General features: G+C 50.7%; 1 protein-coding gene across 6 annotated transcripts in view; it reads left to right on the top strand.

Annotated features, from left to right (window-relative positions):
- The window catches only part of Lilli (AF4/FMR2 family member lilliputian), a 157993-nt gene that overhangs the window by 112938 nt on the left and 17689 nt on the right, over positions 1-27366 (top strand). For all 6 annotated transcript variants that reach the window (XM_076820458.1, XM_076820460.1, XM_076820459.1 and 3 more), the window contains 2 exons: positions 600-636; positions 23705-23738. In XM_076820458.1, coding sequence (XP_076676573.1) covers positions 600-636; positions 23705-23738 — 71 coding nt within the window. The remainder of the gene's footprint in view (positions 1-599; positions 637-23704; positions 23739-27366) is intronic.

Below are 27366 nucleotides of genomic sequence, written 5' to 3'. Positions count from 1 at the left end.
CACTTGGCAGCGTGTCAAGAGTTTCGTGCTCTCGAAAGCCGCGCCGCGCGAAGAAAGGGCCGAAGAAGTAGGCGAGCTTGGCGACCAACCGGCCAGGATAAAAGGAAAAACAAGCAGCGCGATATCAGCCTCGCGAAAGCGGATTAATTTCGGCCGGCGGTGGCTTCTTTTTTCGCGGACCTGGCCCCGGCGGCATTATCGCGGCCCGTGGTTTTCCGCGTCGCCACTTTTCCCTCGGCCATGGAGTGCCGCGATTAATTGAAACTGGCGAGGATTTGCCCGCCTCTCGCAACGCTCCGCCACGGCGATGGCTTCGGGGGCGCTGATTTTTCGGGGAAAATTTTGTCCCTCGCGAGTCGCGAAGAGTAACGCGTCGCTCGGGGAGATTCGTTCTTCCTCGTGGAAACCCGTTCGTGATTCGATTTCGGAGAGTAACTTAATTCTTTCTGTATAGGATAAGAATTAGGAGGTAGCACTGTTCGATCAAACTTCTCGATAAAGAATGATGTATCGTTTGGTGGTTTCTCTTGGGGGTGCTTGTTATCGAACGCGGCGCGCTTCGCGTTGTTTTTAATAACGACGAATGTTTCTGCTTGCAGCTGACCGAAGTGCCGCCTCCGGAAGCCACGAAGCCTCGTAAGTAACCTCTCTGCACCCCTTATTCTTTCTTGGCCCGAGGTATATAATCTCCTGTCGAGCGAAAATGCTCGATGGCGCAATCAGAGTCGGAAATCCTGTTACCCGTTTCAGCTCCAACGTATGTAACTCTCGCCTCCGCGTTGCGTCGGAAAGCTATCCCATTAGAGGCTGACAATAGCAAGCCTGTTCATATCGTGAGCTAACCCCTGTTACGCTCTTAACGCTACTAAAAACTCCTGCTTCCGAGTTTCTGTACGATTCCCGTTCGAAGCATAAAACATCCCAATCGACGTTAGTATCCCTTGCCGGACTTAAGTCCCTTAAGGGGGCAGCCTGGTGTAACTAGCTGAGGCATTTTTCGGGATTTTTTTTTAAAGAAAGTATTTAATAGATCTTTCTGAAACTTTCAGGATATTGCAATATCAGATTAAGGTAGATAAGAAAAAAATTGTATTAAAAAAGAGCGGCAAATAACAGAGTTATGCGGGCTTATGTCCAGGCCGTTAGCGACGCAATTGTTCCACTGCGGGCAACGTAGCGTCTACTGTATTCATCTGAAACCAAAAATCGAACAGTTCTTGTTTAGTTTATGAGTGCACGCACAAATCGTATAAATTCATAACTTAAAAGATGCAAAATTGAACAAATGGCGGCCTCTTGAAAAGAAAGTTCACTTTTTCCAACGAAATTTTGCCTTAAATGTGTAAAAAAAGTTATTTATTTAAATAATATCATTATACCAATAGCTGAGCTCTGTGAAGAAAATGTTCACAAATATCCGTGCACAAGATCATATCGATTGGTTGAATATTTTTGGAGTTACGTTGCCCCCAAATTGTAAGTTTTCACATTTCAAGTTTTCTGGTAATCCAGTGCTCCGCAACAAAACCGGCTATACCCGCTTTAATTTTTCGAATTTCGTTTTGCGGCTTTGGGAACATATTATCGTGATGTTCAACTATTGACTTATGCAAAAAGAAAATCGGTTTCTTCACCCCGCTACACCAGGCTCCCCCTTAAGTAGAAATCTCTGTAAAATAGCAGAGGGAAGACATTACGCGAAGAATCTTCCCCGGAAAGAGCGAATCGGCACGTTTATCGGGGCAGTCTGCCTGATCGTACGACTCACCAACAGCTAGTTAACATTTATAGTCTATTACACAATTAAGTCGGGCAGAGCGAGAGATTTTATTGCCTCGCGGCGCGGCGTTATTATCCGCGGCCCGCTGTTTAGCGGCAATGAACGGCGGAAACGGATATTTCGGGACAATTTCATTTCACTTGGCCTCCCTTCTCGCTCCTTCCCCGCGTGCGCGCGCGACAAAAGGCACGTAAAACTCGAAGCTAATTTAATCGTTGCATTTTGCGAGCCTCGACCCGACCGCCCTCTCGCCAACCCCGCGGCTCTTTCGCCGGAATATTTTCATAAAGCCGTGCCGCGGGAATTATTTGCACGGGCTCGCTGGAAACAAGGGTAGCCGGCCCATGAAAAACCTGTGGATTCATCGGGATCCGCAAAAACCCGCCGCGTCAATTTGCAGCCGCGTTCCGCAGTCACTGACCTTTGCCATTAGCTCCGCGGCGAATTTATATTTGACTCGTGATTCCGCGACGGAGGGCGGAAATTACGCGGCAGCGACGCGCGGAATATCCCAGCTGCACGGGGATGATTCGTTGCCCTTGCTCGCCTTAAATATCCCTCGTAGTTTTAATAACAAAACGAGCAGACGGATGCTGGCCTGGTAATGGTGGTTTTCCGCAACGCTGAAAATCTGGCGAATATTACAAGATTCGATGGAACCGCGAATCTTCCTCTGTCCCTGGATAAAAGCGCCCTTCGCAGTGCCACTATCAGGTATATTGTTGTTCCCAAGACGAGCACAACAAGGCTCCACTTACTTCTCTGCCACCGTTCGTAATCATAAAGCGAGCAGCAATATGTCTTATCGGTATCGTTGTTATGAAACGGTAACGGTGTAGAGTTCCAAAGCCCAAGCAATAGTCCGAGGCGTAGGGTAAAGTAGCCGAATATGACCACCTCCTAATATGAGACCCCAGCTTATCTCCGCTGCAGAACTCTTGAATATCATAGCGATGCTATTTCTTTACTAACTAACCGTGATTAGTGTTTTGTCCGCGCAGTGGCATTGTGATCAATTGATCGTCTTGAGCGAGCACATATTTCTGAAATACGTTGGAGAAAGTTTTTGAAGTGATTCGATTAACTTACAAATATCTCTAAAGTGGTAAGTGTATAATGATTTTCACAAATACTGTTATACAGTGCTTGCAATGGAGTTTAAGGCTTACTAGTTGTATATCGTCAAATGATGAAGACTTAACTTCGAAGCTACTTAGTAGTTTACATGTTATTGTTTCCAAATATCAGACCCATGAAAGTTCTACTGTTGAGGGTGAAGAAGGAATAGTTCTGAATGATGACAGTGATTAAGAAAGAAAATTATGATACAGAATGCTTGTTTTGCACAGGTCTTTATTCTTCAGATGTGCTAGGTGAACAATGGGTTAAGTGTACGTATAAAGTGTTAAAGTGGGCGTGATGGACCCATGAACACTTCGGTGGTGAAGAAATAGATTTCACATGCCGACTGTATAAACAAAGAAAGAAAAACTAAGTTTCAGGAAAAAACAAATTGGGTCTAATTTTAGGAACCCATTTTTTCATCTGCGTATTCGAATGACTTTCGTTTTTATTTTATTACGAAGAAATTGAATTTTTGTTACAGTACTTTCCAGTAGGATGTTAAAGAACACATATTCTACTTTTAAAACGTACATCGAATTTTAATAAAAGTCTTCTCAATCAAGAGTTACGATGTTTTTTAAGAAATGGGTCTCATATTCGGCTGCTTCGCCCTACTTGCGCGCGAGCGCAGGTGGGCGCAGTAAACTTTCCCCCCCGATTCGATGTTTGCGCGATAAAATACCAATATTTGTTTAGCTTCTCACCGAGCTTTTGTTTGACTCGGCGCGCGTACGAGGAAAAGGCCGAAAAGTGTATGGAGGAGCGCGGCGTGGGGCGTCGAATTGTCGAAGGTCCGGAGCGACGAAAAACCTGTGGATTCATTGATATTCGAGCGTTTCTAAGCGGGGCTGGAACGCCAGAGGGGTGCGGGCAGGAGGGGGGAAGGGATACTGTTTCATGAATTAACCATTCGACACCGGCATCTCTCTCTCCCTTCCGTTAGCCGGCTCGATGCTGGAATACATACACTGGCCACTTTGCGATGGCTATTATCGGCGTTACAAGCGCCACCCCTCGGCCGCGTTCTGCCCCCGGGGCTGAGAATCTGCAAATTTGACCAGTGGCAGCCTTATCACGGCCGCGGTTCACCGGTTTCGCGCCCTTCGTGAGGATCCGATCGAGCGGTCGCGATTTCTCCCGCCCCCTCGAGACGGTGAAAGTAATCCTACGATTAAGGGATCGCTAGAGTTCTAATCCAGAAGCGTCGGCGGGTGGACGGTGCAGCGAGCATCGAATCTAATCTCCGAATCTGCCGCTTCCGGTTGCTCCTTGCCCTACCTAATTTACCTACGAGGCCGATATATTTCTTCGGGGGCCGCTTCCTGCCGCGGCGGAAGCACCGAAACGCCCACCGCCAGCCGCGTTTAACCTCTCCGGCCTCCGTCGCTTCCTCTTTATCGGGGAACACGGCTCTGAGGACGTCTCGGCTCGATTAACCGCAAGAGGGGACGCGCGAGCCGCGTCGGAATTGTAACGCGCGTGCCTGGCGCCCAGAGTCGCGCTTCCGCGAGGAATTCGTCCGACCTGTGCACGCGTGTAGGTGTTAACGAGCGAGGGCGTGATCGCGTGACCGGCCACCTTTACGCGAGCACCGACCCTCGGCCACAGAAAATGCCCGATTTCACGGTGATTTTCTGCTTTCGAGTTTTGGTGTACGCGCGTATCGCTCTGCCAGCCGATCGACCGGCACTTGCCACCCGCTTCATCCCCCAGCTTTCGGCTGCGGTCGAAGTGCTGAACGGGTAGTAAGCAATGGTTGACGGAGCCGCTATAATAGCCATCGCATTATGCAGAAGTCTATGGTAGCGGATAGTCTTATAATGCCGTTGCAATTTTTTATTTTTACGTCGTCGACACCTGTGCACGGAAGCAACGCTTACAGCAGGAGCACGCCAGCACATGAGCGTGACAAATAACCTTCCACCTACGGTCGCGCCTTTGCTCCACCTTCCGCTTCGTCCTCCGTGATCTACTTGCAGCACGGTGGCGCGCTATCTCTCGCCTCGTCCTCAGCCTCTCGCCCCCGCTCCTGCCACGTCTCTTTTTTCCTCTCTGCCGCGTCTCCCCGGTTTCCTGGTCCTTCAATCTCCTCTGTTCGCTCGCCGCAATACGCCGAGGAGGACGGAGCCAGAGCGATGAGACGAGAAGCTGGTTTCCATGGAGACCGAGCGCAACCTGTGCCGGCGTCTGGGTTCAAGCCTCTATCGTCGCTCACGGGTCCTAACCCAGACCCGACCGAGGGGCGCGATACCGATCGCGAGAGCGTCCTCGAGTGTCCAGACGGAGCTCGTGGATCCCAGCGTTATCCACTTGGGACAGCGGACGGTGGTCGGCGCGCGCTCGCTGCCGATTTCGAGGGGACGATTGAACCAGGAGCGAGCGTCCGGTTCTGCTGCACGGTGGGACGAGGGAATCGATGCGATTCGACGGGAAGTTCTCCCACGGAAAACTGCCAACTCCCCACGGTGGGAGATTTAGTGGCCGCTGAGGGAGCAGGTTGAGCGCGGCTAGAAGGTTCAACTACTTGGCGAAGTTTTCATTAGAACTGGCCCGATAAACTCGCCAAGACTTCGCCGGCTTGTCTGCCGGATAATCGCAGTAATTATCCATGGACCGATCTGCCTCGAATACCGCGACAGGGAATTTCAAGTTTGCGGTAGTAACTCCGCCGCTACCATCACTGGTGCGCAGCAATTCCCGTGACATTAATTATTGAAATCGCCGCCGGCGGCCAACCCCTCCTTGTCCCCGTTTTCCACCACGGCGCTATCTCCGATTCCTATTCCCCTCTCCCTCTTTCACGTGCTTTCCTTGCCACTCCTTCCACGTTCGCCACCGACGCGTTTCTCTCTCGTTCCCGCTCGTTCCTGCGACCCTCTCGCGCCTCTCAGCCTCGTTTTCTACTTCGCAGGAAGTCCCTTGGGCGAAGTTCGCTCGGGAAGCAGACAGAGACTACGCCACTTAATATTCAATCGCTCAGCCGTCTTGTCGCTCCTGGCTCGCGATGAGAACAAACGAGACCGATAAATTAATATCGCTGATCGAGGACCTCCTCGTCTATCCCTCTTCCCTTGTCCGCCGCGCTACTGGCGGAGTTTCCAGCGCGCGTGTATCGCGTGCTTAGCTATGGTCGCCTCGGGGACGGCGTTACGGCGTGGTCGTTACCGATTCCTGATTAGAGTCGCCCTGAAATGTGTCTAATTACACGGCGAAGTCGCGGTGTCGACGTCGAATTTCGTGGATTACGAAATATTCCGTAAACCGCGCTGTTAGGGGCGCCGTTAATTACTCAAAGTGGGCGCTGCTATTTTATCGCACGTTTAGTCGCGTGTTTTTAGGCGATCGAGGCTGAACCGTTGCCAGAACGATCGTAATCAGGTTCGTGCAAGGGCTGCTTAATATTGCGCGTGGAAACTCGATTTAGCGGCATTAAAACTGCATGCTAATGACTGGTCCGTCTGGATCGGGCAGCTTCTACAAAGTGAAACGCGTCACGCTATCTGAATTCGTCTTTGGAACCCGATAAACTCTTTTTCGCTAATACAAACGACGATTTAGAGGAAATCTACTTGAGGCCTGTTTGTGCCTTGTTGGGCCGAAATATAGGTAATTCTTTGTGAATTTTTTCTACAAAAACGGTTCGAGAAGTTAATTTGTGGTTTGGCAGGCCGTTTTATTGTATCTTGAACTATTGTTCTGAATTTTTGTGTGACAGTAAAGAAAAAAACATGGCAGATACAAAAAGAGCGTTGAAAAATAATCGGGTGGTCTTGGCGTTGACGAAAAGTACTGTAAGGTTTATCAGAAACACAAAAAGGAAAGAGATTCTTGATCTATATGAATGTGGCTACCGGTGGTAGTAGATTTATTGCCGTATCTGTTATCGTTCCTTTTTTATTTAAAGAAGTTTTCCCGATTTTGCGGCAAACCTGTTTCAGACTCAAATCGGGACGCTTCGCCTTCTTCAAAAGGCTGCCATTTTAACATTTTTTTATATTTATTAATAAATCTACTACCACCGATAGCCACATTCATATAGATTAAGAACCTCTTTTCGTTTTTGTGTTTCGGATAAACCTTACAGTACTTTTCGTCAACGCCAGGACCACCCGATTATTTTTCAACGCTCTTTTTGTATCTGCCATGTTTTTTTCTTCACTGTCACACAAAAATTCAGAACAATAGTTCAAGATACAATAAAACAGCCTGACAAATCTCAAATTAATTTGTCGAACCGTTTTTGTGGAAAAAATTCACAAAGAATTACCTATTTTTCAGCCCAACAAGGCGCAAACCTCCTTAAATTCTAAGACTGTTCCCATTAACGGTTAATATTCTAGGAAATCATAATTGCGCATCAGCTCCTACACTATTAGCCTCTTTTATTTCAAAAAGACATCAGCTTGGTGACCACCTTTTGTTAGACACTAGAGAGGGTGAAAGGCCTATGTATATATACTCTTTATATACCCAACAGTCTTTCATTTCTAAAGCAATCTTTTCTTATTACCTGAGCCCTTACTTGCCCTGCCCCACAAACCTTAACAGGCAATTGAATCGATTTTAATTATTCATGCACCCTCGGATGGTTAACATGAACCGCGACACGATTACTCGCCAACAAGGTAGCTTTCCCGGAAGTAGCACTCGGGCGGGAGTTACGAGCTACAAAGCTCTCTAGATTCGTCTTAATACAGTCAGGGGGGGACGAGGAGATCGCGAAAAGCAGGTGATCGTTACGGCGACGGTGTCTTTGATCGCAGGGCGAATCTCGAGGGAAGTGGAAACTGTTGTCCTTTGCTCGGCTGGCCGTAAGTTCGCTGGAAAGGCCAGGCCATTAGACGTCCACCTGCATCGCCAATGGCCCCGGCTCGTACGGCGGTTTTTATCGGCGAAGCTCGTCGGTGCGACACAGGTCCGTCTTTCCACGGCGATCGTAAACACGATCCTCGTCGGGGCCTCGCTACGACCTCGTAAAAATATCTATCGAAACACGGTTCCACCGATCACGGTAAAGAGTCCGTTGTTTCCTACGACGTCGTGTGTCGTAATCGGTGATCGCGATCACCGATAAGATAAAAATCACCTCCTCGACATCGTTGCTTTCTATTATCCGCGGGGAACGACGCGGCGGTGGCGGGCCGCTCACTCCTCCTCCCGCGGATAATTGCAATTATCATACAGCTGCGGGTGTTAACTGTTCCACTTGGATCCGAGTCGTCGAGATACGGGATTCTTGTTAGGTAACACGAATCTTTAGAAGCTCGTAAACGTAGCAGCGAGGCTTGTCCCCAGCGCCCGAGAGATCGATACGCAGAAAATGCACGGGCGAATTCCGCAACCGCTGGCAGACTCGAAAGGTCTATTGAACGTAGGGGTGACTCGAAGGGGATAATTCATTTGGAAAATGCAGTTTCCACGGGTTTTCCACGGGTTTTCCACCACTTTGACGTCCCCCTGAATCGATACCTGTTGAGCGCGTTCGACAGTCGAACGAGCCCCGTTGCAGCTGGTATTATTACAACACCGCGTACACGTGTACCGCCGGTGTGTCGGTGTGATTATGTCGGTTCACGAATGCATGGGCGTTGTATGTGTCGCGCGGACGATCGATGCCGCGGCTTTTTGTCGGCGGTCGGGGATCGATCGTCGCGGCAACGGGCTAATCGAGATATCGCGATTACGTCTGAGGGACGCCGATAAACACTGCCGTGAAATAGGCGGACATAATTAAGCGAATTATTATCCAACAGCTGCCGGCGCGAACAGTGCGTGCGGGCTTCGTTTCGATTTCAATTAATCGGGGGATCAGTTTTATTGGCACGAGCCGCTCCCGGGGGGCAAGCGCCGCCAAACCCTGGCCAGTGATTTATTCAAAACGTCCGGAGGAGAATTTCACGAGCGCGTGTTCTACGGCCCACCAAAGGGCCGTAATCATGGCAATTAACCGTAATTTCATTTCCTTGTGATCCTTAGGCCATTTTAATTTCCGCTCCGCCAGCCTCCTACGGCTGGACCGTTTACACGTGAAACCGAAGACGCTTTGTGCAACGCCAGACTCCATTCGCTGGGTATATTCTCCATCTGCGGTTAATTAACTTTACCATCGAGCGCGCTTTTCGTTTCATTAGTCTAGATCCAGACAGATAGGAGGGCGGGCAGCTTGGGGATTTGTCGAAACATGTGTCGCGAGATTTATCTTGATTCGAGAGCTCCTCGCCTCTAAAAGCGACGATCATCGCCTTCTCGGTACTCCGTACAATGAAAGGTCGATACTTATCAGGCCGATTACGGTGGTGCGAGGGTGATTAGAGTTTAATGTGCAATTCTTAGCCCGATCGATCAGATAAATCTAGCCGTGTGCCACGCGGCCGAAACGTGTCGCCAATAAAAATGTCGCCTCTCGAGGCAGAGACACGTTCGTTTTCTACTTGAATAACAAGTGGACGCTGAACACAGATTGTCCCCAGCTAACGTCGGCAATTTCCCCAGGCCCTAGACCGTTGAAGGCTATCAATTACATATCGTCGCAGAATTTATAAACTTGGGAACGCAGTTGTTAAAGTTTCGATTAGACGCTCGGGCACGCGTCTATTCTCGACGCTGCGCGGCGCGGTATAAAACAAGCCACGGGGCAAAGTTACGTGTCGCTCTTGGAATTACTTTCCAAGTCCTCTGTTGCTACAGCTCTAACCAGCGTTAACCAGCGTTGGAACAAGCGGACGGAGAAATGGGGGGGTGGATGCGGTGGGCGTAGGACGGTTTATACCGGAGGGGCTGTACACGTGCCGAACCAAATTAAATATTGAATATCGAGCCCCTTTCCACGCCGCTGTCAGTTACCTCTCTGTGTACTATCGAGCGGAGTGACCTACTTGTTCAATTACGCTACACGCTCCGTCGCGAAGTCTTTAAATCGCGACTTTAGGGACGACGCGTACGCGTGCTTGGACGGTGGGCTCGTTATCGCGGATTTTCATCGTTCCTCGGCTCTCGATGGACCGCACCTCTGCCTCGTCCAATTTCCTAGCGATTTCTCCAGCGAATTTGAATTCGACGGAGTCTAGAGGGTCAAGCGATACGATCGGTTTATCAGGAACGATAAAGGCGATAGGCCAGGTTCCAATCGTCGATGCCTCAGGCGCTGCTATGCCGTTGGAACGCCGGCGTATTGCCTCGATTACGCATAGACCGCGCTCCGTGTCATCTTGATGACGTTTGCTCATGGTGTCTGCTAATTTGCGGCGTTTGATCCCGTAACGGCGAGATGACGCGCCTCCAGGGATACTTCTGCCCGTCCGAGTGGACGGATGCCGTGTAAACGACGTCGTGTCTCATTACGCACACACCAGCCAGTAGTATTACCATAATATTGTCCCCGGATTGGCCACGAGCTAATTCCTTCCAGTGGCATCGCTGATGAGTTTGCCGTTTCGATTTTTCTGCGACGTATAGACGCTATTTGAAACGTCTGCCTCCCTAGTTCGACTAGTTAAGGGGGTAGGTTACCCTCAACAGCCCGGAATCAGGCCCTTCTTCAAACGCACATTTTGAAGAAGTACATGAATATAGAGATATTGTTTGTTTTTCTTTTTAAGCGTCATTTCGTTGACTTTAATGCGCAAAAAGAAAATTTTAAATGTATTCGTAGGAAAAAAAAGTTGTAAATATAAATGTGAAAGCGTGTACGCGATGCACCGTTTGATGGTGAACACGATTCCGGACAGGTGAATAACCTAAAACACAAAGTAAAGGCATTTTTATAATCTGTAAGACAGTGTCCATCTTCTGCAGGAAGCAAAATTTTGTTAAACAAATTAATACAATTTTTATGTCGATGCTTCTGATTTTTCCCTTTTTTGTAGGAAAAATATTTATCTTTTTTTTAAGAAGTTGTATTGAAAATGTGCTGCCAATACATGGAGGGGAATAGTTTCCTGCAACTCCCTGCAAATTTTCATTCAAATCGTTCGAGCGGTTTTCGAGATTTTATGTTCACCGTTTTGGAAAACGTAGTTTCTGGGAAATCGCGTTTAAAGTTGGACATCCTTTTTTCGGCCTGCCGACTGAACATGGCCCCTTAAAATACGTAGAAAAGATGTAGCTAGCTGAATATGCAAACATCCTAAAAACCAGTTTTCGAAAATTTGGAGGGTAGCCTACCCCCTGAATGTCTTCTTGCTTCGAACGACTCGAGCGTACGCAACGCGTGCACTCGCGTTACTCCGCTCGCGGTGTTAATGGAGGACGATTCTCGGGCACGCGCTGCGCCGTTTTCCCTCCACGAGCAAATTGCCAGCGGCAAGTTGGCCCCAGCGTCAAAAACTCGGCGCGGTTCTATAAGTTGGCGGGGCCAGAGAAAGGGATGCAGTTTATTGTCGGGCGATCGCGAAAGAGGGAGACGAAGGGGATAGAGGAGAAAGGTCCATTTTCCTAATAACGTCGGGTTCGTTCTCGACCAGAAGGCTAGGTTCGCCGAGTCTCTTTTCCTCCTCCTTTCGCTGGGGCCGTTTCTCTTCGTTCCGCTTCCGACAACGGCGTAACGGGTTTCCTTCTCTTGTTAGGCGCGCCCTTTCGCCAGCCCCGGTGACACGAGCAGCGTCTTTTCAACCCCTCTGCCCCCGGCTCGTCGCGTTTCCACCGCGTTCGCCCAGCGGAGAGAAGACTTCGCCCCGCGATAAATAGTCGGACAAGGAGCGGGGAGAGGGAGCGCGCGATAATACGGCCGCGAAAAATGAGACAGGAACGCGTTTATATATCGATCACGGCCGTTCCTCGAGCGCGCGACGGCTCTTTAAACGGGAGGGTTGCTCATTCACCCGCTGGAAGAAAGGATCGTTAGCGATCGGCGAGGTACACAGTCGAAAAAGAGAAAGGGTTTCGCGGATTCTGCCTTTCTTCCTTTTCTCAGCTCGCGGTGGCGGTATGGGGAGGGAGGAGGGATTCATACGCGAAATCCGCTCGGAATCTCATTCCGCCCTTTCATCGAGCGCGAGCCATAGGGCCTCGATGGCGGAGAAAAAAGGGACGATTCTGTGCGCGAACAGAAGAAAAGGGTGCGAATAGGAGACTGAGGTGGAGGCGGGTGGCGGACGAACTCGTTGGGATCCTCGAGGAGGCGAAGCGAAAGGGGTCGATAACACATATCCGTCCTACCCTCCCGTACCTTACGCTCTTCTATCTGTTCTGCCCTGAAACACCCTGGAACACCCTCGAATCACCCCGCACAAGCAGCTCGGAGTTACTTAACGTGATTAAATCCTCCCTCTGCCGTACCGCGCGTCGCGCCGCTCCACCGCGATTCGTTCGTCTCCTCCAGCCTTTTCTCCACACTCTACGTCCTTTATCCAGCCAGCGAGATCCCTCGCCATGGACCGATCGAGCCCGTTAACTCGTTCGCGCTTTATCGCCGTGAAACGGCGTTCGCGCCGCCCGAATGTCCCTTTTCCGCCGCGGAATACGCTTGCCACTCTTCACCTCCGCTCAGCTATTCAGCAACGTTCGAGTGTCGGCGGGGAAACGAGTGCCGGAATCTCGCGGTTCGCCGGCTAAAAAGGAACGCCAAGCGGGTTCCCCGTCACTGGAGAAGGACACCGTCGCATTGGTTACTTCGATAGGCCAGTTCCTCCCGTCCCACTTTATTTTCACGATTCGAGTCGTTGATTCTTCAGGGTCCTCGAGGCGGAGCCGCGACAGAAGTTCTTTGCCTGAAAGGCACTGCGTATATAGGTACCGCCGGAGCGTAACGCTGCGCGTGATTTCGACGCTCGTCAGAATTTTAATGGGGTATTCTACACAGAAACTCTATTTTTTTTTGTTTGATTTTCAAGTATTTTAGGGTTTCGAAAATATGTCTCTAAAATAGTAAGGTGAAATTCGAAAAACTCCCAGAGTTATAGGGGCTTAAGGCCGCAGCGTGGCCGGCAGTCGTTCCCTCGACCCTTGTATCTAAAGAGGCTATGACTGCCAGCAGAGAAGAGAGAGCTGCCCAACATGATTTTTTTGAAGCTCAGGAAGGTTTCCTCTACGGTCCTGGTATACCAGATTAGGGATAAGTTGTAGAAATTAGTTGTTATCTACCGAAACTTCAGTCGTGTAGGTCGTACTGCATGAATAACTTTAAACGCGTTTTTCTCGAAACAGTTTTTTTAGATCGCGCGCACATTTTTCTCAAAAACTACTGGACCGATTGAGCTAAAATTTGACACACATTCAAAGTGAATGTGTACCTATAGCCGGAACTAGAATTATATCAATAGTTTTGATACAACCTTCCCCACACCGTGTTTAGCTCAAGGAAAGTCGAAAAAATCAAATATAAATTTTTAAACAGCTGCAATTTCGGTAACAATGTCCGGACTTGGTTACATCTAGTTCGGGCGATAACTACACTCGTATAGATTAAAGAAATCTTTGTTACTTTCGTTTCGGATGACTAGGACGGCCGCAATTCGTGCGCCCGATGGGGCCGGTTTTTGATGACATGACCTGCGCTTCGGCGTGTAACTTGTACAAATTTCACTATAACGCATTCCAAAAATTAGTATTGATAGTTCAAACACTACTAACTATGTGTACAAAACCCCTGCCCTGTAGGCGCGATAGGTTTTCCAGAATTAATTTCCAAATATCACCTTCAAAAACGAGTGTCTAGACTAGAATACCCCCTTAATTGGAGGTACCTGGATGGCTGACGGGTTCGAGGGGCTTTTTCGCGAAGAAGGGCGTAAGAACGAAGGGTGTGAAAAGGAGCCACTTCCGTCGGGGAAAGGCCGCCTCGTCGCACGGATCTATGTATAGTTATGCGCCTGGCCGCGATGAGTCACGATTTTCTCTCGAAACGCGGCCGCAGCTTCGACGAGTAGTCATCGGGGTAGTGCTTAATGACGTAATAATGTTGGAAATAAATTTAGAATGATAGCTTGTCCCGAGTGCATCGAGTATTTATAACCGAGCGCGCTCGCCCGCGCGCACCGAGCTTCCGTTTATTTACATTGCGCCGAGGGAGAGGTCGGCCTCTCGGTAATTAGCAGGATTTTAATTCTTCCGCCCCGCGTCTGGACGACTGCGTTCTCCGGAGAGGCGGACGGTAGTCGCGTGAGGAAGGGAGGGAAGGGAGCACTTCCGGAAGGAAGAGGTTACCAGGCCGATCCGCTTGGCCGAAGCGTCTCGATGCATGGTGCAGGTTGCGTCACGAGTCGAGCATGTCGATGACCCACCTCCATCTCCTCCTCCTCGTCCACCTTCTCTTTCTCCCTCCTTTCCGTGCTGGATGCAGCCGCGCCGATGCACCGGAGACGGCTGCACACGGCCAGAAAACACATGCACCGCTCTGCGGAAACGGACGTCTGCAACTTTCTCGCGCGTAATCGCCACCAACTGCATATACCCGCTTCGTATTCCAGTTCAATCTCGTTCCCGTCCCATTCACGCCGCTGTCACAGCCCTTCCAGATTAGCTCGTTCCGCGACGCAATGGATCCCTGTCAGCTGGAGGCCAACACTTGCAATTTCTACGGAAAACTTTACGCCGAAGATCCTTACCTACCTCTCTCAGCCTTTGCACCATCAACCTGTCGCGATTCCTACCCGCTAAGCTTTTCATTCCTCCTAAACAGTTGATTCGGTAGGGTTTGTGGGTCAAAGGTCCTCGATTGTGTATCTTTCCATCTCTCCGAGCTTAATTCAAGCGTCTGCAGTTTATCGAAAGCATCCCACCCCCGCACGAAGGAATTGTCATGCGTCCGGGGGTTAATTAAAATTCCCGGGGTCAGCCGAGGGATGGGCGCCCTTTTCTTTCGTCTTAATTGGAGGGCCCTTTTAGCAATTAGAACGCGAAGGGAATTCTTTTCTCTTAATAATTCGCCGTTACGAAGATATAAACGAACCTTTCAAGAACATCCTGCCAGCCCTTCCCGGGGGTTGGGGGGAGCGGCGGGTTTCCGTATTTTCGCCGTGGTTCTTGGCATTCAAGCAAGGTTTGCCAGCAACCGGCCGCCTAAGCCCGCGAAATTTATTTTATATCCCTCACCCCAGTTTTAGGTGAATAGGGAAACGAAGCCATTGAGATTCTCCGCCTGGCTCCGAGCTGCGCCCGTTCCTCGTACGCCTACCGTCTACCGAAAGGATTTTCCTCGGCAGATCTTATATGAGAAGATGCGCGGGAGGAAGGGATGTTCACCCCTTTGCCGGCGATCTGTCCCGGGTGGTTATTCATAAGGCCGATATCGAGCCACCTCTCGAATGCAAATCGAGCGGAAGTCAACGATGAGCCGGAACGACGGCTATCTCCTCTTCTCTCCTCGCCGAGCAAAGGGAAAAAGGGGCGGGGGAGAAAAAAAAAACAAAAGGAGTCCGAGGGTATCGAGGAAGTCGACGTGGCTCGATTAAAACTCTTCAGGGTCGTTTAACGTTCCCCCCTGCACCCGGGCCGACGCTTTACGAGCGCTCTGTTTAAAATTCCAGGCAATCAGAACTCGTACTCTGGGCAACAAGTTGTTAGATACCCACTTCTCCGCGGGGATAGTTCTCAGCTTCTTCTTCTCGCGAGTGTGCCCGTTCGAAGTTCTTCCAGGTGGCCGCTAAATTTTCGCTACGGTGCTCTGTGTCTGTCGATAGCAGCGACAATTTTTCGCCTCGACTTGGCTCGAAATCTCGGTGTTGCATAGCGCAGGCTTTCTAGAGCGTATCGAGGATCCGCTCGTGTCGGAGTATCGGCGAATCGACGCCAGCCGACACGCGACGGGATCGCGTGTGCCTCGAAGCGTGTCGAGAAGATAGAGCAGGCGGGAAACAGGAGGAGAATAGAAGGCGGAGACGCCACGGAAGCGTACGACCTTCGGCGTCGTATCGATTAATCGCGGGTTAAGCTCAATGCCAAGTCGAAAGCAATCCGCTAATCCGGCCGCGGTTTAGCGTGCCATCAATCTGAGAACTCGCGTCGACGCCCCCGCGTTAATTCGTTGCTGCGCCTGAGTCGCGGGCGACGGACCGGCGCCAAGTTTTCCAGGTCGGGAACTTTTCACTCCACCGAATCCATGCTTCCACCTTCCCCAGCTCCGAGGAGAACATTTCTTCCCTTTCGATTTGGTCGCTGGGCTTTCTCTTCACAATGGGCTCCCGCAGTGAATAAAACTGACGGGGAGCAGCTCTATCTGCGTTAGGAGTTCTAAAATCCTTCCGATTCGAATGATAAGAGGCAGCAGCGTGGATCAGAGGAGTGTCCCATTCGAAATGGTGACTCCAGCGCACAAACTATCAAGGTTTTCAGATTAAGCGCACATATTAAGGGGTCGTATACGGTTTTCGACACTAAAAAATGTACTCAATGTTTACAAGCAATTTGTGGACAAACTATTAGGCCGATTGGTTGAACTCTTTTTGTAACGTAAAAGTAGATGTTTATACAGCAGTAAACACGAATGAAGATGTATAAATTGTTAAAAATTTAGCGTCTAATTGCATTAACGCAGAATGTCTTTTTTTATCCTGCTGCAAACGGTGTGCATGATTTAACTCGTACAAGTAATCTGAAACAAAAATTTGCGATTTATTTACACTTATTGAAATCATAGTTATCGGTTGACGAGGTTTTTTTTGCAAAACACGATATTGTAGCAGTAGTAACGATTAGAAGACGGAGATCATGATGTTCGTAAAAAGAACCGCACATTTTTGTTTGTTATTAAGAAATGGTTTATTTTATCGGAGAAAACCCTCGTTGACCGATAAAGGATCTTATTTAGAATATGTATGTAAAAGATAAAGTTAATCGGATAAACAGTGGGGCAGATATTGTGCACACCGTCGTGAGAAATATTGTTTCGAGAGAAACGCGTTTAAAATTTTAGAAGAGTTTTAAAGTTCGATAAAATAGAAATTTTGTAACTTACTCTTAATCTGCTGTACCGGCACCGTAGAGCTTTCCTTCCCTTTCAATGCAAGCCTCCTCTGCATGCAATCTGCTTTGTCTTTTACGAATCCTTCCTTCTTTTGTCGCTCGCTGAGCTCTGAGTTCACCAGTCGAAACACGCTGCGCATCGACCTCCTGGCATATCCGGTACGCTGCAGTGCCAATGGTAACATCTAATGTCTCTAAAATTTGTATTAAACACACCTCCACACACCTCTCAAAATTCAAATCAAACAAGGGCCTTCAACGCTCTGACGCGCTGATCTGTGGAGCGGCACGACCAGTTCCATTTAAACGGCTGTAACTTCGCCAATAATTCGAATTTCATGATCGTTCTGGGTTCAAAACGTTCCCACGAAGTGCATCTTTCAACATATGTAAAAAGAATTTGATATTTTGAAGTGGAGAAACGTATATGACCCCTTAAGACGTCTGTTCCAAATGAACGAGCAAACTGCAGGCCAGGAAGCGCGGAGCTTGGTCATCATCGTTACACGGATTCATCTCCGCGACTGACGGTGTATTATTTTGTATGTGGTGGCGCGTCGAATGCCCGCGCCCTGATGGAACGGGCGCATTCGATAATACATCATTCGGTTGACCCAGTTCCGAGATATCGAGTCTCGAAGTGGCGGAGCGTGGCGGTCGCCGAGGGCCGCCTGTTAGTGGTTTGCGCGGTGAACAGGGGTAAATACTGAGCGAGCAAGCGGGGAATGAAGGCATCGGCGTAAATCGAACGCGAGATTATTAACGGAACTACCAGCGAGTGAAATTTCGATGGGCCCGGTTGTAAACCCGTGGATGAACCGGAAGCTCCTACGTCGAAACGAGTGGAAGAAGCGAAAGGTACCAGGGGGTGAAGACAGTAGCACGCTCGAGTGTCTTAAGGGTTAAAAGCATAAAGGCACTTTCTGAATAGTTGCTCAGGACTATATCAGCGAGCAGGTTTGGTAGCCCTGTAGCCACCCCAGAGCGAACTGCCTCTCCCTGAATTTCCACCTAGATGTATCTCTCGTGATTAATATCCTCTATCGTAACAGACACTCACCGTACTCCCAGCGTGGAATTCCGAGGATTCCCGGAGATTTCGAAACGACCCAGGATCGTCTCATTAGCTCGGTGCACCGTTTCTTTCGCGGTATCAGCAGGTTTGCGGGAGTCAGTAGTTAAATGTTTGCTCTTGATTCGCGATGCTCGGCGGAGGTACTCCCCGCTTCCGCTGAAACTGTAAAGTTAGCCGCAAGTGCGAGCCAGGCCTCCTTCTCCGAGTTCCTCGAGTTCGTGGAACTTCCGGTTCTCGACTGAAAGGAGCTCTTCCGTCCTTGGAGATTCTACGGTGCCTCGGGGCAACCACCTTGATAAATACGTCGATGCGTGGCCGGGAGCCCCCTGCGCCGACTCGCGTCTCGGGGAACGTCGTGGAACGATGCACTCGAGATTGCGCTTTTCGTTAACTTTAATGGACAATTTGTTTCGTTACGCGGGGCAACGTAAGAGGACGTAACTGTACGCTCAATTGTTCACGGTCCCCGTGCAGTCGGCATACGAGCAATTTTCACTGGTGTTGCCCCCCTATCGCGCTTCATTACGAGCTCCAGTATTCACCGAACTCGCCCACCCACCCTCCCGCGTCAAGTACACGGTTATGCAACTCGGGGACTAAGTTGGGACGATAGTTTCGGCACGATCTTCGGTGGGCGATGGTTATCGCGATGATAAACCGACGCTCCGTTTAACCTCCCGCCGCGCGTAATCCCAATTACACCCTTTATTCCCGACTGGAATCTTATCCGGAGGAACGGCTGCCAAAGGATACGCGAGATCGCTGAAAGGGCCCGATCGAGGGGGCTCCCGGGCGCGCACATGTCGAAGCAAATAAGTGGAATAGGGATCCGACGCAGACGCGCGTTCGAACAAGTAGAATGCCGCTCGCTCGTTGCAGCGTTTCTGCCTTCCTCTCGCGCCGCGCGCTCTCAGAAGTCTCAGAATTGCTTCTGTCCGCGTTATTCATCTTCTCCTCGCTTCCCGTTTTCCCCTCTGGGAGCGATTGTACGGTCCAACGCCGACTAGGGGCGGGAGACATATTTTTCCTCGCATTCGTTCGTCGTGTAACGCGCCACAGCGGCCGCGCATTGTCCGACGTTTCGTTGCTGCCGCGATATTTCTATTTCCTCCTCGGCTCGCCCAGCCTGCGAATCGCGATCTTCGCCCCCCTCTCCTTCGCCGCCCCGTATCCTTCGATGGATGCAAATTAGCCGTCATAACCGAGCGAATCCCGGGGCTGTCATCGATCGGTTGTGCAACCGAACGATTGCCTCACCGTTCAGTTCTCGACGAGGAGGTGTTCCAGGTACCAGTAACCTAGCCAGAACATTGTTGCATCCGCGGGGAATCTGGGTCGCTTTAACGATCAATCTCATTATTTCCCTATTCGGTGACTTTTATCGTATCGGACGGCACGCTCGGCTAAGCCTGCTAGAATTTCCATCGACCCGCTCCTCCACCCTTCCCCGCCCCGTCGGCCATAAAATATCACGAATTCCATCTGCCCCGAGTCCCCCGTAATAATCTCGTTATTATCGCAGCCGAGACATCCGATTCTTTACAGACACGCAGTCGAGTGGGTCTCGTTAACCTGTCGGTTACTCTAGAAACCTCGCGGCTTCTTGGCTCTCCACCTCGCGCGCCCTATCCCCCGTGATTTATTAGCCAGCTGGGGCGAGATCTCTCCCCCGTGATCGCGACAAGGAGTTCGTCAACGGTCGGACGTATTGCGCGAACAAACGCCAGCTCGTCGGAGGTGATCGCGTTGTGTCGATAGTTGCCTCGGCCGGCGGGGCTCGACGCGTAATCAATTAAACGAAAGTCGGGAGGATTAGAGCGCGGAGAATTATATCCGTTTTGCGGTACAGAACAATCGACCATTGTTGCGCAACCGTTCGTAAATGCAATCGAGCGCTCATTAGAAGCTGCCCCGCCGTGGAATAATCGACGTGATTAAACGGAGGCCCGCGTTTTTAACGACCCCGAGTCGCTCGGATGTCGATTCTCCCTGTTCGATGGAACGAACATCCTCGTCGCCACTGTGGGCAGCAGCTCGCGACAGCGGCTCCTTAAGGTCTGCGCACACATATCTTCGTCTTCGTGTAAAATTAGCGCAAGTATTGCTAATTCTTCCGTATCGTTCCGCGCTATAACTTTAATGGACTACCGACACAAAGTGGTGTTTCGGTGAGACGGAACGGATATGTGTGCGCAGACCTTTATGCATTCCTCGTGACAAGTTGAATGACGGTGGATCAGAGATACGGATGCCATCGGGATTCCATTCTCGTCACGGAGCGTGTACGTTGGACAGCGCGGAACATGGACATCCTCGCGCGGCATCCCGGGACGTTTTTGCGCGCGCAAAAAACGGCCAGGCTGATCTGTGGAGACCCGGGGACCTAATTTCTCGAGCGAGGCCTGCCTCGGCTAATACGATCGGCTCGCGATCGTCTCATTGAATTTCGAGGGCCGGGCGGTACGGGAGTCCGTTGGACGCGCGGAACAGGGACGGCTGCTGGACGGAGGAGTGAGAAGGAGGAAATCGAAGGGTAAGGTGGTCCAACCAGATCCTCGTGGTGGAACAGGTGCATCAGAGTCTGCCATCCGTCGAGGCGTGTGCCGGCTAACTGCACGCCTTAATAACACACGCTCCTCGAGCCTTTACGGACGGCACGCACGCACACATTTCCATAAACACAGCCCGCGCGCTATGCGCCGATCGACGCTGCCTTTACCGTCGCCCCGATCGAACCTGGCGACCAAACCCATCCTGCACGAACCTCGGCACTGGCGATTCTGCTCCGATAAATCGAATTAAAGAACCGCGGGATGGGTCGAGTCGATTGCAAGACTCTGCCCTCGAATGCTCCAAGTTCTCTGGTTAACGATCTGGGGATATATATATGCTTGAGTTTGATAGAAATCGCTCGAGGAACTGGAAAGTCTTCTCCGAAATCGGCAAAGTTTACAGCTCGGAGGGGACTTCTGATAGAGTTGGGGCAGTTGACGAGACGGAGGACGAGGATCGTCGAGCTAGTAGCTTCTCGATCCGTCCAAGTTTTGTCAAAGCAACAGTTGGCTACGGTCTTCCACGTTGCGTCAGCGCTTTTCCCTCGATTTCATTGATCTTCGATCCACGATCGCCGTCCCGGCATTTTCAGCAGTCGATTGTATACGAGGCTAGCTTAAGTTTTTCGAGGCGGAGGCACGAAAGCTCGAAGACTCTTGAATCTAAAGGACAAGGAAAGGAAAGGTGGAGGGGAATGGCAAAGAGGGGAGAGTGGCGGCGTATGCACGGGAACGGCTCGTGGATAGAAACGCGACAGAGGATCGCGAGCGTTGGAGCTGGAGGGGCCCGCAGGGGCCGTAGAGAGAGGGGCCCGTACAACAAAGCCATCGGTACGCAGGTGAAGCGACCGTCTGCTTAGCAAGCTGCGCTGACGGGCCCCGGTTGGCGCGTGTGCGACTACCAGCAGGCAGAAGAGTAGCAGCAACTCGAGCCAGCAATGGGCCCGGCACCATTGGGCCCACGGCTGGGCCTCAGTCAACCGATGCGCGTCACTGCGAGTGTACGTCTCTCCTCGCCCCGCTTCGCGACGCCGCACCGTCCCCCCGGTGCCCTAGAAATTCGTGAACGCTCGTCTCACCGCGATCGCACGTCCGCGGTCGGAAGGACTTAGATTTCCCTGGAGTGCACACGCGTGTGCGAAACTGTATCGCGATCGAGGCGCGCGTCTGCCAGCAGCGTCGAGGAATCCTCGCGGGGCGTGCAACGCGGTGCAAGGGAGTACAGCGACCTTGGAACACTGCACCAGTCTCGGAGGCGAGGCGATTTGCATTCGTGTCGATCGATGGACGCGGTCGGTTCGAACTTGCGCGGCCCTGCTGGCGACGCGGCGCCTCCACCGATCCAGCGGCGGTGAAAAGCGACGTGAATTGGGTGAAAACCGAGGAAAGGGGAGATTGATCGCGTGGCGTGCAGAAGCGGCCTCGAGCCACGTGCACGCGCCTCATCCACACCGAGTAACATGAAGCGCACCGGCTGCAACGCGAGCCATAAGTCATGCTGACCAGGTTCGAGCTGCTTCAGGGTGCCGTCAGCTATCTGCTCTTATCAGGTGCGCATCGCGTGGCCGATTGTCTCGGTGAGCTACGGCATCGTTGAAGCGACCGCTTCGTTGACTCCGAGTCGGTTGATTCAGTGACGGATACCGAGGACAATCGTAATTCCCGGCGGAAACGCGCTGCTCGGTGGGTTCGCGAGTAATTCGGGAAGAACAAGGGTGAGTTGGGTAGTAGAGGCAGCTCCTCTCGAACAGGAACGGATTATTCTAGTAAAGCTGGGTCCAAGTAATCGTTGCCGGGTCGTGAAGAAGTAGTTGTCCGCAAGATTACGGGAACGGTTTCTTCCCTTCAGTCTGTCAATGGAACGGTCGCGAAAGAAACATAAACGATGTCTCTTTGATGAAAGCCTGGAAACTCGGAGGAGAGCTACGAACAACTCCACTCGTTTCGACGCGACCCCGGGGAGAAAGGGAAACTTTTCCGCGACGACTCGACCGATGCCGATGGCTAGGTTGCACGTGACGCCAGCACACCGCGTTACGCAACGGATCCGCGATACATGCCCGGCTGTTAATCGTTCCCCAATATCAACCGCGATTGCGCGTGTCATTGATTGATCGCACTTATCCGTTCGAATGGTTCGCAGGGATTCGAGCGTGGCGAACAGTGATAATTAGCCGCTGGAGCATTGCCAGGGAGTTTCGTAGCTTTTGTTAAAACCAGAGTTATGACGATTCAGTGTACGCGACCGGCCGTTGCTTCGCCGACGATCGCGCGATAAATCATCCCTCTGATTGGTCATCGCGACCCGTCCGACTCGGCAATCCTGCATTAATCGCGCTACATATGGAATTCGTTGACGTGATCGCGCCGGACGAGCAGCGTGACGCTTCGAAAGCGGGGGTGAATCTCGTCGATCGAGTGTCGTTAATCGCCTCGACAGCTTCCTCCTCCCTAAAAACGATCGAGCAGTACCCCGCGAGTCACTCGACCCGTGTGTTCCTCTTCGATAACGATTCGCCTAGTCTCTCTGTTATTTTCGCGCGCGAAATAAAATTGTATTTCAGCCCCGCAGAAAGCCACCGTTCCTGGGGATCGAATCGAGTCGAACGCCTGTTGTCGAGGCGCAACCCTCTCGCACCGAGGCCGAGAGAGCTCCCCCTTTTTACCACCTTCCTTCTCTCTCTCCTCTGACCCAGTCTCAGCAGCCTGTCCTCTTCTGTCGCAGCCCCTTTCCCATGACGTACGTACGTGCGTGCGTGCACGTTGCTTTCCATTGTTTACGCAATGCCTCCTCGACCGGCTTCCTGCGTGCTCCCTCTTTCTCTCTCCTCGCTGCCTCCTTTATTCCTCCCTTTCTTCTCGCCGCTGGGTCATCGCGTTTCTAAGGGGAGAGAAGACCTCGCGCAACGTTACGTCCGACCAGTTGATCCTCGTTCTCCGAAGATTTTCCGCTCTCCCCCCCCCCCCGAGCCACCCTTAGAATTCCTCCATGATTTCTCCTACCTAGAGCCTTCCAAGGATCACGCAGGGCTATAGAGATCCTTTCTATTCGAAATTATGAAACGGGTGAGAGGGTGCGTTCTGATGCTCAACGCGCAGCATGCATCACTACCCTTTAAACTTTCAAACTTTCCCTGGTTCGTTATGGATGGTTCAAGGAACCCCATCGTTTACCCGCAACTATGTCGAGCAAACGGTGTCCTTGGCCGCCCGATAACGAGACGCTAATTCACTTTGCGGATGCTAATTGCCGTCCCTTTTTCTCTGTTTCAGAGCGCGAGAGGCACGCCGCCAACAGGCTGTCTGCGTAAGTATCCCATCAATTTCACGTTACTCCGAAAAGGTTAATTGTCGCGTACCGGCCAGTGGCGCGGCATCGATTGTAATCGTAACACAGCTCCCCGTGAAACGAGAAGGAAACACCACGAATTGGAGCAAGCGGGACGGTTTCTCGCATTTCTCAGTAATACGGAAGTTTTTAACGAGACGGCGCGCTCGAGTATCGATGGCCGCGCGGCATTACACGCGCCCTCCCGTAGTTTAATGAGAATTGATCCGTCAAAGACGAAGTTACTAACACACGAGCGCTCGCGTCCCCCTCGCCGGCAGTGGCGCGTCAATTAAATTCTTGCTTCGATCGGGGCTCGTTCTTCCTCCCCGATATTCCCATTTTCCAGTGCCGCGGGACATGCGTGTCCCGCGTTATTTCCATTGCCCGACGTTTTCCGCGCGCAAAACCGCCCGCCGAACAAAAACTGTTTGCACAGAAATAAACGATAAGGCGAATGTCCCAATTTCTGCTCGTGTCCCCATTTCTGCTCATTTCGTATTTTTCTTATTATTATAAGCGTTACGTTTTCACTATAGTCGCAACGAAATCTAAATTGTTCGAACATTTACGCGAGTGTTCCTCGAGTTTGGGGCTAATCAAAGTGCAGCGTAAGCAACGAAACAATTTTTAGAAGTTTTTTCTCATTTTAAATGAGAGACTCATGATTTTTCGACCGTGCTCTAGCTGGTTGTACTATGGAACAGCGTCACTATTGGTATTCGATAATTGGGCAGAAAATAGTTTTTGCAGTAAAAGTTCTTATTTAATAACAAAAACAGATACCGTATTGTGCTCTGGATGTTGATTTTTTTTACTGTATTTAATTTTTTTAAGTAGAAAACAGGTGATTAGGTTTATGGTCAAGGGAATCACCGTCGTGTCCGCATTTCTAGTCACCAAAATTTTAGTAAGGAGGCATTTTATTTTTTGTTTATCATTATTTTATGCTTTACTGTGTTACGAGCCGAGGCTGAGGGCAATGAGATTGGCGGCTGCGAGGCCAAGGATCGGGTTTGTTTGTTAGAGTTTGTTAGTAACGGACGAACCGGTGCCTGGCTAACATCGGGAGCCACTAGGAAATGTTAATTTAGCATCGTAACTTTATAATGTGATACACCTCGAGCGGTAAAGATGCATCTATGTGGGGTAGTCTCGAAGAGGTAGTTCAGATGATGATTAGATGCAAATAAAAGAACTCTGAGTAAGAAATAAGTAATTATATTCTATAAGCTCGGTTCGTACAATTGTTTGAGTGTTTAGTTGTCGCGGTACCTAAGTCCACCTCTCGGTTTTGACGCACTGAGAAATGCGGGGATCTCAGAGACTTTAATAATTACAACTCCTATCAGCAATACTGCGAGCTGTATAGCTCAAGTTGAATTAATCCCGAGTGTGGATTCGTGGCCCTTTTTATGCGGTGAAATTCGGCTAGAAAGTAGTGGGACATGAATGCCGTCAATACAATATTAGGTTTTCGGGAACGGTGACCGCGCCGGGTCACGTGCATTCCGGACACCCGAAAGGGTTAAAAAGATCAAAGATAGGTCTGCGTACGTAACAACTGTTGCAGACTGTGAGCAGAAATTGGTACAAATGGTGAGTAGAAATGCGTACATCGCTATTTTCCGTGAGCAGAAATACGGATGTTTAGAGCATTGTATTTAACTACAAATTACTAATAGTTAAGCACCTTGAAATATCTTTCTTAAATAGTTTTTGAACTGGTAGATTTATTATTAAAGAATTAATCAATTACTCATCAAATTCTGATCGCAAACAAATTTTTTACACCCTCTTTATGACGATTAACCTCTTAAATGAGCAGAAATTGGGACATTCACTGTAACACGGGGCGCGTTCGTCGCGAGCGAGTTTCGCGGAGGTGGGAAGCACGGGAGGCTCGATGCGCTGTCATGCAGCAGGGCGAAGATACTTGGAAGTTTCCCACGCGTCGGCAGGAAGCTGTGCCACTGTTTCCTCGGCCCGCCTGGCAAACTTCCTCTCCACCAACGACCCACCTATCGCGTGTCTTTTATGATCCAGCCGATTGCGCCTTCCGCGACGGGCTTTTGTAACGTCCACCTTCGGCGCGTCCGATCCTGCGGTCATTCAATAGTGTGGGACGTTCTTGTGACATCCCTCCTGTCTTCTGTCCAACTTCGTGTAAGCGAACGATCACGCGCGAGCCGGTGACGTAAACAGTAGCGATAAATGGGAAATAAAAGACCGTGGGTCGAGTGAACTTTGCCACGTCCCAAGATGAAAGCGCTGACTAGCCACGGCGCACGGGAGCAGAGATTTCCCAACGTCAGTAAACTCGTAAAAGATCAATCGAACGCTCCAACTCACCCACCCCCCCGGCGTCCTGGATTTTACAACACCCTGCGCAATTTCCACGAGCCAGGATCACCGATGCCGATCACGGAGCCGAAAAGGTCCGAGGAATCCGTAACAATATCATCCAAGTTTCCCCGGTGGGGTTCGACCAGGGGGACGGGATAAGCGTTACTCTCCCGGAATCGTAAATAAAATCGAGGGACTATAATGTTCAGCGGCTGTAAATCGCATTAAGGGTGGGCAGCGCGCGGCCGGGCAATATCGAGAGATTAGCGGGAGCGATCGGTGTCTTCGTATATCGGGAACGATTTCGTGAAATCGGCGCGTTCCACCCGTTCAACTCTGCGCCCCTGGTCGATCGAGAAAGAACATTAACGAGCCTGGAAAACGGTAGGCAGAACACGTCCTCCACTTTGAACCCTCTCTCCCGCCGAGGCTCGAGGGTTTTTCGGCTTCGACCACCGTAACTGCCCCTAATAACCCCGACGGAGTTGCCCGATGGAAAACTGGGTCGTATCGCTTATCGACGTGAGTTTTCTGCCGCGATCGGGTCTTGCGTAAACGAGCCTGTGTGGCCCCGCGTGTCGTCGACGTCTCGTTAAGCGAAGTTCGGGGCTCGTCGCGCGATTCGCCTGGCTCGAATTAACGGGCAGCTGGGGTTGCAGCAAGTTCGAGGAAAGATCCCTCGCGGACGATAGAGCGCGAATGAACGGGCGATTATTTTCCTCCTTGGGAACGATATGCAAGAAGGCGAGAGGCGGCTCATGCGTTATCAGGCGGCTGGCTCGCGGCCTTGTCCAATTCCGATAACGTCCGACTCGAGCTGTGCGGAACGATAAGGGATTTCGCTGCTCGTTTCGGGCCGCGATAAAGCGACAAATTTTTTTCTCCCTCGCTCGACTTTGTCTTTCCACGGCTTATCCCTCTTAATATCCTAGCACGAGCGGTTATCGCGTTGGCGTGCCGGCGCAGCCGCGACTTATCGGCCGGCTACTTACGTTCCCCGTTTTGATAACTGTGTTTCGACAAACACATCGTAGGAGAGAAAGAGCCTGCTGCTCGGGGCTGCCTGGATCCGATGGGATTTTGTAATTCTGTGATCGACTCGGGCAGCTCGTTGGGTAATTCCTTAAATTCAATCTTCCCGCCGGGGAAACGATTCACGAATCCAGTCGAGGGGAAGGGGCGCGCTCGTTACCCGGGAATAAGTTCCTTCTCGTAAAATTAATCGAAATTATAGAATTAACCCGTGACCTTTCTGGCCGGG

The sequence above is a fragment of the Andrena cerasifolii genome, chromosome 9 (genome assembly GCF_050908995.1).
Source record: "Andrena cerasifolii isolate SP2316 chromosome 9, iyAndCera1_principal, whole genome shotgun sequence".
In the NCBI taxonomy this organism is placed as follows: Eukaryota; Metazoa; Arthropoda; class Insecta; order Hymenoptera; family Andrenidae; genus Andrena; species Andrena cerasifolii.
Note: the sequence above shows the minus strand (reverse complement) of the source record. Positions and strands in the feature narration are given on the sequence as shown.